The 14,021-nt window shown below is 48.4% G+C and overlaps 2 protein-coding genes and 2 long non-coding RNA genes across 4 annotated transcripts in view; all 4 read left to right on the top strand.

Moving 5' to 3' along the window:
* Positions 1–14,021, top strand: part of LOC132535528 (zinc finger protein 678-like) — a 307,284-nt gene that overhangs the window by 244,596 nt on the left and 48,667 nt on the right. The window lies entirely within an intron of this gene.
* Positions 537–1,354, top strand: LOC132535503 (uncharacterized). Its single transcript, XR_009547294.1, has 3 exons — positions 537–586; positions 1,011–1,186; positions 1,292–1,354. It is a non-coding gene; the product is annotated as an uncharacterized LOC132535503 (long non-coding RNA).
* On the top strand, positions 1,578–2,852 carry LOC132535504 (uncharacterized). Its single transcript, XR_009547295.1, has 2 exons — positions 1,578–1,811; positions 2,473–2,852. It is a non-coding gene; the product is annotated as an uncharacterized LOC132535504 (long non-coding RNA).
* Positions 6,750–9,726, top strand: UBL5 (ubiquitin like 5). Its single transcript, XM_060181640.1, has 5 exons — positions 6,750–6,883; positions 7,064–7,120; positions 8,608–8,691; positions 8,815–8,852; positions 9,585–9,726. Exons 2-5 carry the CDS (start codon positions 7,065–7,067, stop codon positions 9,626–9,628), a joined length of 222 nt encoding a protein of 73 aa, XP_060037623.1. The 5' UTR covers positions 6,750–6,883; position 7,064; the 3' UTR covers positions 9,629–9,726.

Below are 14,021 nucleotides of genomic sequence, written 5' to 3' on the forward strand. Positions count from 1 at the left end.
GTACGTGGCGCAAAGGGCAAGGACCAGCAATAAGGATCCCGGTTTGAGCCCCCCACCCCCTGCAGGGGAGTCGCTTCCCAGGCGGTGAAGCAGGTCTGCAGGTGTCTATCTTTCTCTCCCCCTCTCTGTCTTCCCCTCCTCTCTCCATTTCTCTCTGTCCTACTCAATAACGAACGACATCAACAATAGCTATAAGAACCACAACAAGGCTACAACAACAAGGGCAACAAAAGGTGGGGGGGAATGGCCTCCAGGAGCAGTGGATTCATAGTGCAGGCACTGAGCCCAGCAATAACCCTGAAGACAAAAAAAAAAAAAAAAGAATAGGAAAGCTATCAAGGGAGGGGAGGGGATACAGAGTTCTGGTGGTGGCAACTGTGTGGAGTTGTACCCCTCTTATCCTATGGTTTTGTCAGTGTTTCCATTTTATGAATGAAAATTAAAAACAAATAAATAAATAAAATAAAAATAGAGACAGTGGCATTATCACGAAGCAGGGTGTTTACCTTTGGGCTTGTGGTTTCTTCTCTCTGCACCAGCATTACACATGGATATTAACTGGCACTGGACCCCATCAGTGAGCCAGGTAACATTGTTTTATTCTTGGGTTTTGTCCTTCCTTCTTGAGTGTGACAGGGGACAGACAAATCTGTCCCCTGAATAGGACGTATCTGACCAGGAGTTCAGCCACCACCTCGATTTTTTTTTCTTTTCTTTTTTTAAATATTTATGTATTCCCTTGTGTTGCCCTTGTTGTTTTATTGTAGTTATTATGGTTGTTGTTATTGATGTTGTCATTGTTGGGTAGGACAGAGAGAAATGGAGAGAGGAGGGGAAGACAGACAAGGGGAGAGAAAGACAGACACCTGCAGACCTACTTCACCGCCTGGGAAGCCGGGAGCTCGGACCGGGATCCTTATGCTGGTCCTTGTGCTTTGCGCCACCTGTGCTTAACCCGCTGCGCTACCGCCTGACTCCCTTTTTTTTTTTTCTTTTTTTTTCCCCTCCAGGGTTATTGCTGGAGCTTGGTGCCAGCACTACAAATCCACTGCTCTTGCCAAAGATTTCTTTCCCCCCCATTGGATAGGATATCGAGAAATTAAGAGGAGGAAGACAAAGAGGGGGAGAGAAAGATTGCCACCTGCAGACCTGCTTCACCACTTGTGAAGTGACCCTTGCCTTACAGGTGGGGAGCCGGGGGCTCGAACTGGGATCCTTGCACTTCTACCACGTGTGCTTAACCTGGTGCAATAGTGCCCAGCCTCCTCAATTTTTTTCTTTTTTCTTCCAGAGTCCTGCTCAGCTCTGGCATCAGGTGGTGCTAGGGACTGAACTTGGAACTTTGGAGCCTCAGGCAAGAAAAGTACTTTCACCAAGCCACAATGCTGTCTTTCTTTTTTCCATTTGGAGAGAGACAGAGAGAAACTGAGAGGGGAGGGGGGAGACAGAGAAAGAGAGAGAGGGAGAGGACAGGTGGTGGTGCACCTCACTAAGTGCACATATTTCAGTGAGCAAGGACCGAGGTCCGAGATTTCCATGAGCTGTGAAGCCAGGCTGCAGGTGTCTCTGATCTTTTCCTATTTCCTCGTCCCCTCTAAATTTCTCTGTATCTATCTATCCAATAATAAATAAATCAACTTTTTTTTTTTTTAGAAAGAGAGAGGGGGCTTCTCTCAATTCATGTCAAATAATATTGCATCCGCCGATCGCAACCTAATCAACGTAACGAGTGCCACCCCAGCATGCTTCACTTCAGACTGTGTCCAGAGACTTCAGGTGTGGAATGACAACCCTTCAGCTTCATTACTCGGGTGAGACCTTTCCTTTCATAGTATTCTCTAATTCCATTCCAGGTGGTTCACTTCCTAACAAAGTCCCAAAACCTACATATAGTCCAGGTCCCCTGATAGAGCATATGTTCACATGTGTCCATAAACTAGGGCAAAATATATACGTGAAAGCAGAAGTACACAAGAGTCTGCAGTGAGTACCCCTCCAACACTTCATCTGCACTATTCCAGCCTGTAGGTCCATGATTGGTCAACAATTTGTTTGGCTTTATTTTTATTTTATTTTATTTTATTTTATTTTACACCAGAACACTAATCAGTTCTGGCTTATCGTGAAGCTGGGGATTGAACCTGAGATCTCAGAGCCTCAGGCTTGAAAGGCTTTTGCATAACCATTATGCTGTCTCCCCAGGCCTTTTTTATTTTTATTTTATTTTTTCCCCTCTGATTACATATTGGTAATTAGCAAGAACAGAATCAGAGCAAAGTTTGACTCAAATTTATGCCCCTAATTCTGCTCTTTTTAAAAATGTCTTTATTGGGGATTTTATTTTTATTTTATTTTATACCAGAACACTAATCAGTTCTGGCTTATCGTGGGGCTAGGGATTGAACCTGAGATCTCAGAGCCTCAGGCTTGAAAGACTTTTTGTTTGGCTTTGTATGTTAACTCTCTTTTCAGCCACCAGGTTCCAGATGCCAGCATGATGCCAACCAGACTTCCCTGGACAGAAGACCCCACCAATGTGTCCTGGAGCTCCGCTTCCCCAGAGCCCCACCCTACTAGGGAAAGAGAGAGACAGGCTGGGAGTATGGGTCGACCAGTTAATGCCCATGTTCAGTGGGGAAACAACTACAGAAGCCAGACCTTCCACCTTCTACAACCCACAATGACCTTGGGTCCATGCTCCCAGAGGGATAGAGAATGGGAAAGCTATCAGGGGAGGGGGTGGAATATGGAGATCTGGTGGTGGGAATTGTGTGGCGTTGTACCCCTCCTACCCTATGGTTTTGTTAATGTCTCCTTTTTAAAAAAAATAAAATAAAACAGAGGGGGCTAGGCAGTGGTGCAGCTGGTTAATCGCACATAGTAGGAAGCACAAGGACCCAGTCAAGCAATGGGGTTGGAGCCCCCTGGCTCTCCAGCAGCAGAGAGTTTGCTTCACTAGCAATGAAAGCAGATCTGCAGGTGTCTCTCTCTCTCTCTCTATCTCCCTTACTATTATTATTTAGAAGAGCACTGTTCAGCTCTGGTTTACAATGTGTTGGGAATTGAACCTAGGACTTTGGAGCCTCAGGCATGAGTCTGTTTGCATAAACATTATGCTATTGACTCCACCCTCTCTCTTTGTATCCTATCTAAATTTCTTTCTATCCCATCCAATAAAATGGAAAAAAAAATGACTGCCAGGCGTAGGGGATTCATAGTGTTGGCTCCCAGCCCCAGAGATAACCCTGGAGGAAATAAATAAAGATAAAAAATAGGGAGTCGGGTGGTAGCGCAGAGGGTCAAGTACATGGTGGAAAGCACACGGACCGCCATCAGGATCCTGGTGCGAGCCTCTCCCCGCCCCACCTGCAGGCGGTAAAGCAGGTCTGCAGGTTCCTATCTGGGGAGTCGGGCTGTAGCGCAGAGGGTTTAGTGCACCTGAGGAGAAGCGCAAGGACCAGAGTAAGCATCCGGGTTCGAGCCCCCGGCTCCCCACCTGCAGGGGAGTCGCTTCCCAGGCGGTGAAGCAGGTCTGCAGGTGTCTGTCTTTCCCTCCCCCTCTCTGTCTTCCCCTCCTCTCTCCATTTATCTCTATCCTATCTAATAACAACAATAATTACAACAACAATAAAAACAACAAGGGCAACAAAAAGGAAAAATAAATACATAAAATTAAAAATAAATAAATACTGTGCAGGTGTCTTATCTTTCTCTCCCCCTCTCTGTCTTCCCCTCCTCTCTCCATTTCTCTCTGTCCTATCCAACACTGACGACAACAATAATAACTACAATAATAACAAAAACAATGATAAACAACAAGGGCAACAAAAGGGGAAAAAAGAAAATATTAGATAAATAAATAAATATTAGAAAGGCTTAAGAAAATAGCTGAAGTCATGAACGAAATAAGAACATCACCAGCAGAAAAAAAAAAAAAAGATAAAAAATAAAAAGGAGGCGGGCGGAAGCGCAGCGGGTTAAGCCTTAGCACGTGGCGCCAAGCGCAGGGACCGGCGTTAAGGACCCCGGTTCGAGCCCCCGGCTCCCCACCTGCAGGGGAGTCGCTTCCCAGGCGGTGAAGCAGATCTGCAGGTGTCTGTCTTTCTCTCCCCCTCTCTCTCTTCCCCTCCTCTCTCCATTTCTCTCCTATCCAGCAATGACATCAATAACAACAATAACTACAACAATAAAACAAAAAGGACAACAAAAAGGAAATGAGTAACTATTAAAGAAAATAAATGAATAAATAAAAAAGAGAGCCACTTGCAGCTGTTTCACCATTCAAGAAGTTTCCCCTGCCGGTGGGGAGTGGGGGCTTGAACCTGGGACCTTGCATATGGTAATCTATGTGCTCAACCTGGCATACCACCTCCTTGTTCCAAGGGGGCAGTTTTGTGTTCCTTTTTGCAGTCAACGAATCCTGTTGATTCTAGCAGCTCAGTGATAAACCTTGGCTCACCTAACCACTGTCTTGTCAATGATTACTTTCTCCAACAAAATGGGATAAACAAAAGGGAGAGGGCAAAAAAAATTTTTTTTGAAAAGAATGGGGTGGCAGAGTAGACAACACACTGGTTCTGCAAAAGACCTTTGATCTGCTCAACCAAGTGTGCCAGCACCTGGACCCTCTGCTTGGTTCCTTCTTTGAAGCAGCCACCTCTCACTTCACAAAGCCAAACACAAAGGCAAGACTATGAAAAAAAATTTTTTTTAAAGGGCAGGGAGATAACATAATAGTTCTGCAAACAGATTTTCCTGCCTGAATCTCTCAGGTCCCAGGTTCCATCCCTAGCACCACCATCAGCCAGAGAAGAGGAGAGGAGAGGAGAGGAGAGGAGAGGAGAGGAGAGGAGAGGAGAGGAGAGGAGAGGAGAGGAGAGGAGAGGAGAGGAGAGGAGAGGAGGGAAGCATGGAGGGGAGGGGAGGGGAGGGGAGGGGAGAGAAAATAGAGAAAGAGAGGCCAGGCAGTGGTGCACCTGGTTAAGCACACACATTACAGTGAGCAATGGCCCGGGTTCGAGCCCCCGGTCCCCACCTGCAGGGGGAATGCTTCACAAAGCAGGGAAGCAGGGCTGCCGGTGTTTCTCTCTATATATCACCCCCAACTTCCTTCTCGATTCTGGCTGTCTCTATTAAATAAATCAATAAAGATAATAAAACAATTTTAAAAAAGAAATAGAGAAAGAAAGAAAAAGAGGGGGGGAGGGAAGGGAATGGAAAGGAAGGAAAGAAAAAAGGGCCAGGTGGTGGTGTACCTGGTTAAGCACACATTACACAAAGACCCGGGTTCAAGCCTCCAGTCCCCATCTGCAGGGGGAGAACTTTTCAAGTGGTGAAATAGTGCTGCAGGTGTCTTAAAATTTTTTTCTTTTAAAATTTATTTATGAGAAAGATAGGAGAGAGAAAGAACCAGACATCACTCTGGTACATGGCTGCCGGGAATCTAACTCAGGACCTCATGCTTGAGAGTCCAAAGCTTTACCACTGCACCACCTCCTGGACCACTTAAAAATATATATATTTTGCAGGTGGGGGTAGATAGCATAATGGTTATGCAAACAGACTCTCAAGGCTGAGGCTCCATCAAATCCCAGGTTCAATCCCCTGTACCACCATAAGCCAGAGCTGAGCAGTGCTCTGGTTAAAAAAAAAAAAAAAAAAAAAAAATATATATATATATATATATTTATTATATATTTATATATATTTATTATACATAATATTTATTTTCCCTTTTTTTACCTTGTTGTTTATCATTGTTGTGGTTATTGATGTCGTTATTGTTGGATAGGACAGAGAGAAGTAGAGAGAGGAGGGGAAGACAGAGAGGGGAAGAGAAAGACAGACACCTGCAGACCTGCTTCACCGCCTGGGAAGCGACTCCCCTGCAGGTGGGGAGCCGGGGGCTCGAACCGGGATCCTTTCGCTGGTCCCTGCGCTTTGCGCCACGTGCGCTTAACCCGCTGCGCCACCGCCAGACTCCCAAAAATATTTTTTATGATCTTTATTTATTGGATAGGGACAGTAAGAAATCTGACTGGTTAAGCACACACACATTGCAGTGCACAAGGACCCGGGTTCGAGCCCCCTGGTCCCCACCTGCAGGGGAGAAAGTTTCGCGAGTGGCGAGGCAGGGCTGCAGGTGTCTCTCTATCTCCTCCTCCCCTCTCCATTTCTGGTTGTCTCTATCCAATCAACAATTTAAATAATAAAAACATGAAACAATGGAGAAAATTTAAAAAGGAACCTTAGGAGAAAAAAAATAATCGACTCATTTTTTTTTTTTTAACCTTTCTTGCATTCATCAATGGATTTATCTATGTTATTTATTTTGGTTTAGTAACTAGAGAGAGGGAGAGAAAGAGAGGAAGGAGCAGAGTCCCCACCCCCATCCCAGACAGGCGATGCCGGGGCGCGAGCCCGGGGCCTCAGGCCTGTGGGGCCCCTGTCCCCGCCCCCCAGAAGCCGCATTCACCCCGGCAGCCCCCCAAAACCTAGCGCTGCACTCATCAACCCCCGGGCTCCTCCCCACCACGGCCCATAGCCTCCCCCTCCCACTCCCTGCCTCTGAGCTTCCGGCCCGGGATCTCTGACTTCCGGGTAGGTCGGGGATCTCTGACTTCCGGGCCTGGCCTAATCCGGCCCCTCCGCCCCCCGATTCTGCCCCGAGCCGGTGGCACCGCCCACCCGTCCCGAGCCAGGAGGCGGGGCCTGCATCTAGAAGTCGCAATCTGCGCGTGCGCGGGCGGCCATGAGCAAGATGGCGGAACTTCCGGCTCCGCACTTCCGCATCCGGTCCCGGCAGCAGCGGCGGCGGCGTCAGTCCTCGGTTCAGCGCTCCGGCGGAGAGGTTGTGTCGTAGGCGGCTGACAGCTGCACCGAGGTAAGCGGCCCGGGCGGGGGGCTGGAGGCGAGCCGGAGAGGGGCTTCGGAGCCTGGAGAAGGGACCGGCGGGCTTCCCCCGGGGCTTGCGGGAGCGGGGACGGCACCCGTTTGGCTCTGACCCCTGACCTCTGACCCCGGACCCCTGTCCCCTGTCCCCTGTCCCCTGTCCCCCGGGCAGGATGATCGAAGTGGTGTGCAACGATCGTCTGGGCAAGAAGGTCCGCGTGAAATGCAAGTATCCTCGAGCCCGGGCCCCGAGTGGGGTCGGGGGGGTCGGTACGGGGTTGCTGCAAACAGGCTGGTCCCGGGTTCGAGCCCCGACACCACCCCCAGAAGCCGGAGATGAGCAGTGCTGGGGGGGGTGTAGAGGTTGCAGGTGGATACGCGGGATTAGGACTGTTGCTGCTGCTGCTGCTGCTGCTATTGTTTTGCAAAAAGCTTTTTATTTTGTTATTCTTAACTGTTATTTTTTAAAGATTTTATTTATTCATGAGAAACAAAGGAGGAGAGAGACAAAGAACCAGGCATCAACCCTGGTCTATGTGCTGCCGGGGATTGAACTCAGGACCTCAAGCTTATAGAAAGAGGCTGAGGGTTGATCCACTGCGCCACCTCACGGACCACAAAGCTTTTTATTTTTATCTTTTTATTTATTATTATTACTGTTATTGTTGTTGTTGTTATTTATTTTCCCTTTTTGTTGCCCTTGTTTTATTGTTGTGGTTATTATTGTTGTTATTGATGTCATTGTTGTTGGATAGGACAGAGAGAAATGGAGAGAGGAGGGGAAGACAGAGAGGGGGAGAGAAAGACAGACACCTGCAGACCTGCTTCACCGCCTGTGAAGCGACTCCCCTGCAGGTGGGGAGCCGGGGGCTCGAACCGGGATCCTTACAAGGTCCTTGTGCTTTGCGCCACCTGCGCTTAACCCGCTGCGCTACCGCCCGACTCCATTTGTTTCATTTTTTTAAATTTATTTATTTACTTTTATTTTAATTAATTAATTTATTTACTTTCTTATTTTATTTTACCGGAGCACTGCTCAGCTCTGGCTTATGGTGGTGCGGGGGATTAAACCTGGGACCTTGGAGCCTCAGGCATGAGAGTCTCTTTGCAGAGCCATGATGCTATCTCCCCCTGCCCTTTTTGTTTCATTTTTAATCAGAGAGACCAAAGCCCACTTGACTCGCTGGTGGAGGAGTTGGGGATTAAAGCTAAGATCTCTGGGGGCCGGACGGTGGCACACCTGGTTGAGCTCACGTGTTAACAGTGTGCAAGGACCCGGGTTCGACAACCCCCCCCCACACACACACACACACTTCCCTCTTGATTTCCCTTTGTCCCTACCCAGTAAATGTAATAAAAATTAAGTTGAAAAAAAGAAAACTTGCAAGAGATTAGGAGAGTGAGGACGGCCCAGGGATCGAACCTGGAACCTCAGGGATGCAAATCTGTCTTCTTCGCCTCGCCAGCACCCACAGAGTTCATGTAACCCTGGAAAACGCCGTTCCTTCGTTTGTTCGTTCTGGGTAGGTGATTGGTAGAATGACAGACAGACAGACAGACCTTTTGTCGCAGCCCTGACGCTCCCTCCATGGGGGCCTGGCTGGAATCCAGGTCTCATTCGCCCCCCCCCCCCCATCCCACTCCGCCCTGAGCTATTTTGCTCTCTGTCCCCTCTCCGAGTTTGTTTGTTATTTCCCTTAACTCCTCTGCGCTCAGCACCGATGACACCATCGGGGATTTGAAGAAACTGATCGCAGCCCAGACAGGCACCCGCTGGAATAAGATCGTCCTTAAGAAGTGGTGAGTTCTGGAGTCGGGGGCTTCCAGGAGGTGCGGGGGTCGGTGAGGAGGGGGACTGGGGGGGGGGGGCTTGGGAGACTTGGGGGGGAGGAGGAGGGACACTGAAGGGTCTCCCGCCCGCAGGTACACCATCTTCAAGGACCACGTGTCTCTGGGGGACTGTATCCTTTGGGCATCCGGCCAAGGAGGAACTCGGCTGTGCAGCTGGGCTCTCTGTCACCTACCTCAACCGCCCCTCGGGGTGTCTCAGGAGGCAGGGGGGGCATGTCCCCCGTGTGTGTGTGTGTGTGTGTGTGTGTGTGTGTGTGTGTGTGTGTAACATGAGTCGTGGTCCTGCTGGGGGTTGGGGGGGAGAGGGAGAGTATTTGGGGCTCAACTTGAGGGGCAAATTTTTTTTTTAAATTAATTTATTTTCTCTTTTTGTTGCCCTTGTTGTTTTTTATTGTTGTAGTTCTTATTGCTGCTGTTGTTGTCATCGCTTTTGGCTAGGACAGAGAAATGGGAGAGAGGAGGGGAAGACAGAGAGGGGGAGAGAAAGACAGACACCTGCAGACCTGCTTCACCGCCTGGGAAGCGACTCCCCTGCAGGTGGGGAGCCGGGGGCTCGAACTGGGATCCTTTGACCGGCCCTTGAGCTTCACGCCACATGTGCTACCGCCTGCGCACCTCCCCCCTCCCCATTTTTTAAAAAAAATTTCCCTCCATGGATGGTCACCAAATCCAGATGACACCACCCTGCGTGGCATCCTTGGTCCTGGGCAGGGAACCACAGGCTACCCAAGGCAACAGAGAGATGCCAGGGATTGGTGCGTCAGGGGTGGGGTGCGTGGGGATGAGGCTGCCCATGGGGAACCCCCAAAGTGCAGATTCATTCCTTAACACCTTGCCTGCAGATGAGATCCATGACGGCATGAACCTGGAACTGTATTATCAGTAGAGGACCTCGATTCCCTTCTCCTCCCCCTGCCCCGCTCCCATGCTGCTGTGGGCATCTGTTTTTAATGGTTTATGTCAATAAAACAATGAAAGAACCCACTGCTTGGCTGTGATCAGTGAGCTGATTGTGTGTGTGTGTGTGTGTGTGTGTGTGTGTGTGTACTCTCAGGGGTGAGGTCCTGAGTTCTATTCCCAGCATTGCGTGTGTCAGAGGGAGGCTCTGCTTCCATCTCTCTCTCTCTCTTTTTCCCTCTAGGATTATCACTGGAGCTCGGTGCCAGCACTGTTCAGCTCTGGCTTATGGTGGTGCAGGGGATTGAACCTGGGACTTTGCAAGCTCAGGCATGAGAGTGTCTATGTATGTAAACCATTATGCTATCTTCCCCCCCCACGCACTCTACCAGAAATAATCTGGGTTTTGTTGTTTGTTTTATTTGTTTTTATTTATTTATTTGTCTCCAGGGTTATCGCTGGGGCTCAGTGCCTGCACTACAAATCCACTGCTCCTGGAGGCCATTTTCCCCATTTTGTTGCCCTTGTTATTATTGTCATTGTTGTTGGATAGGACAGAGAAATTGAGTGAGGAGGAGAGACGATGGGGAGAGAAAGACACCTGCAGAGCTGCTTCAACGCCTGTGAAGCGACCCCTCCCTCCTGCAGGTGGGGAGCTGGGGGCTCGAACTGGGATCCTTACACTGGTCTTGCACTTTATGCCATCTGTGCTTAACCCGCTGTGCTACCTGACTCCCCAAAATCCAATACTTGATCCACTCTGCCATCTCCCTCCCTGGCTGGGCATCAAAAATGGGTGCCTTTTTTTAAACCTTTATTTTTTAAATATTTGTTTATTCCTTTTTGTTGCCATGTTGTTTTATTGTAGTTATTATTGTTGTCACCATTGTTGGGTAGGACAGAGAGAAATGGAGAGGAAGGGAAGACGGGGGGGTGAGGAGAGAAAGACAGACACCTGCAGACCTGCTTCACCGCCTGGGAAGCGACTCCCCTGCAGGTGGGGAGCTGGGGGCTCGAACCGGGATCCTTACTCTGGTCCCTGCGCTTTGTGCCATGTGCACTTAACCCGCTGCGCTACTGCTCAACTCCTCCCTCTCTCTCTCTCTTTTTTTTTTTTTTTTTTAATGAGAGTTACAGAGAGAAAGGTGGAGACAGAAATAATAGGTTGAAAAGTTGAGAGAGCCAGGTGGTGGCACACCTGGTTAAGCACACACACATTATAATGTGCAAGGACCCGGGTTCAAGCCCCGAGTGCCCACCGTCAGGGGAAGACTTTGGAAGTGGTGAAGCACTGTTGTAGGTGTCTCTCTCCCTCTTTTTATTTTTATTTTTTTGTTTTTTCATTTATTGGAGGATTAATGGTTTACAGTCGAATCTAAAATACAATAGTTTGTACATGCATAACATCTCCAGTTTTCCACAAACAATATAACCCCCACTAGGCTCCTCTGCCATCATATTCCAGAACACTGCTCAGCTCTGGCTTATGGTGGTACGGGGGATTAAACCTGGGACTTTGCAGTCTCCGAAAGGAGTCTCTTTTGTATAACCATTATGCTATCTAGTCCACCCCTTTTTAATTTTTAATTTTTTTTATATTTCCCTTTTGTTGCCCTTGTTTTTCATTGTTGTTATTGATGTCGTCGTTGTTGAATAGGACAGAGAGAAATAGAGGAGAGGAAGACAGACACCTGCTAGACCTGCTTCACTGCTTGTGAAGTGACTCCCTTGCAGGTGGGGAGCCTGGGGCTCGAATTGGGATCCTTATACTGGTCCTTGTGCTTTGCGTCACGTGTGCTTAACCCGCTGCGCTACTGCCCGACTCCCGGAAATTTTAAAAATTTATTTATTGGATAGAGACAGAAATCCAGAAGAAAGTGGGTGGGAGAGAGGGAGAGAGACAGACACTTGCAGCTAAAGGTAAAGACAGACACTTTACCTTTTGCAAAGCTTTCCTTCTGCAGGTGTGGACCAGGGGCTGGAACCTGGGTCCTTGTGCATTATAAATGAGCCCACCACCTGGCTCCCTCTCTACTCTCTATCTACCCCTTTCTTCTGGATTTCTGCCTATCCAGTGATAAATAAAAGAAATCTTAAAAAAAAAAAAAAAAAAAAAAAAGATACCAGATCCCGGCTTAGCTCTGGCTGAAGGTGGTACTGGGGATTGAACCTGAGATCTCAAAGGTTCAAGCAGGAGAGTCTTTTGCAGAACCACTATGCTATCTCCCTTGCTTCCAAAACTGTCTGAAAACACTGCTAATATCTGGGGAATCAAGTCACCACAGATTGAGAAACTCTTATCTATTAGGAGCGATGTTAATATACTTCTAGGTGGCTCTTCATGTTGACCCCTTACTGCTTCATGGCTGAGGTCCTGTGTCCATGTCTCTCGTAAATATTGTAGGAGTCTTCTTTAAAAATTTTATGTGGGTGGTAGCGCTGCTGGTTAAGTGCACGTGGTGCAAAGCACAAGGACTGGCGTTAGGATCCTGGTTCAAGCCCCCAGTTCCCCACCTGCAGGGGAGTCATTTCACAAGTGGTGAAACAGGTCTGCAGGTATCTGTCTTTCTCTCCCCCTCCCTGTCTTCCCCTCCTCTCTCCCTCTCCATTTCTCTCTGTCCTATCCAACAATGACATCAGTAACAACAACAATAACTACAACAATAAAACAACCTGGCAACAAAAGGGAAAATAAAAAATATATGTATTTTAAATTACGTGGGTGGTCCAGGAGGTGGCACAGTGGATAAAGCACTGGACTCTTAAGCAAGAGGTCCTGAGTTCAGTCCCCGGCAACACATGGTCCCGAGTGATATCTAATTCTTTCTCTTCTCCTATCTTTCTCATTAATAAAAAAAACAAATCTCTTCAAAAAATTAATGTGGTAGTTTGGGTCAGAAATGGGGGCAGTGGATAAACCCTTGGACTCTCGAGTATGAGATCCTGGGTTCCATCCCTGGCGTCACATGTGCGAGAGGGAGACTCTGCTTCTCTCTCGCTCTCGTTATCAAATAAATAAAATCAGGGGTTTTCCAGTGGAAGGAAAGCATACATCTTAACCATGTGCAAGGACAGGTTTGAGTCTCTGCTTCCCCCCCCTACCGGGGGAAAGCTTCACAAGTGGTGGAGTAGGGCTGTTGGTATTTCTCTTTCTCTTTCCCTCTCTGTCTCTCCTCCACTCTCAATTTCTCTGTCTCTACCCAATACTAAGTCAACAATTTCTTTTAAATATTTATTTATTTTGAGAAGGAGAGGATGGAGGGAGAGATGACACAGTTTGGCTCTGGAACAACATGGTGCTAGGGAATGAGCCTGCAGCCTTAAGCATGGAGATCAATGCTCTAAAAGGCTGAGGTATCTCCCTGGCCCTCTTACCCTCTTTCGTCTTTAAGCCAGAGCACTGCTCAACTCTGGCTGATGGTGCTCAAAGCCTGAAGCATGGTAGTCTTTTTGTTTTTCAGAACCACTCACTGTGCTGTCTCCCCAGCCCTTAAGCTTGCCAGGAGTCTGACTCCACACCCCTTCCCACCCTGGGGCTCCCATATCCTAAGAGCAGCTTCAGCTCAGTTTTAAATGGAACCCAGCTGAGCTCACCAGCTGGGTCTCATGTCCCCAGCTGAGTGACAGTTGCAACACCCACTAGATCCCAAGGTCTTAGGCAGGAGTCAGGTGGAGAGACATTGAAATAAGTAGGTACCAAGTGAGATGGGGGGTGTTTGAGTCGGCATTGGGAATATAGATTTTGTGTGTGTGTGTGTGTGTGTGTGTACACACACACACACACTACCAGAGCACTGCTCTGTTCTGGCCTCTGGTGGTGCTGAGGATTGAGCCTGGCACTTCAGAGAGTCAGACATGAGAGTCTTGCAGAATCATTCTGCTGTCCCTTCAGTCCGGTTTGCAAAGGAATGAATGATAATGTGGATGATGATGGCGCTGGGGAAATAGCATATAGTTCTGCCAAAGACTCTCATATCTGAGGCTCTCAAGTCTCAGAGTCAACCCCCAGCACCACCAAAAACAAGAGGTGACCAGGGCTTCGGTATCCCTTGCTCTCTTTCTCCCTGTAGCTCTCATGCAAGTAAAATATTATTAAAAGTTGATGATGATGATGATGATGATTTTTTCAAAAGGAGTGTGTTAGCTTTGGACATCTGGAGGAGACAGGTGGGAAGAGGGTGGCTGTGGGATCCAAATTTAGGCTGCCAGCATCTTGGCTGCGCGTCTCCAAAGCAACCGCGTCGCTATGGCAACAGCAGAGGCAATACCACCGCGCCCAGGTACCACGCCGGCTGCCTTTCGCCAGACTTCCTCATGGGGAGATCGCCGGTCCTGGGAAGGCGGGATTTGTTACCGCTCTAGCCAATCAGCAAGGCTCTGTG

This window comes from Erinaceus europaeus, chromosome 23 (assembly GCF_950295315.1).
Source record: "Erinaceus europaeus chromosome 23, mEriEur2.1, whole genome shotgun sequence".
Taxonomy (NCBI): Eukaryota; Metazoa; Chordata; class Mammalia; order Eulipotyphla; family Erinaceidae; genus Erinaceus; species Erinaceus europaeus.

Excerpts from the sequence above, each read along its gene's own strand:
- UBL5 (XM_060181640.1), top strand. The coding sequence starts at position 7,065 with ATGATCGAAGTGGTGTGCAACGATCGTCTGGGCAAGAAGGTCCGCGTG. Across the intron at positions 7,121-8,607 it reads AAGGTCCGCGTGAAATGCAA|CACCGATGACACCATCGGGG; the intron begins GTATCCTCGAGC and ends CTCTGCGCTCAG. Across the intron at positions 8,692-8,814 it reads AAGATCGTCCTTAAGAAGTG|GTACACCATCTTCAAGGACC; the intron begins GTGAGTTCTGGA and ends TCCCGCCCGCAG.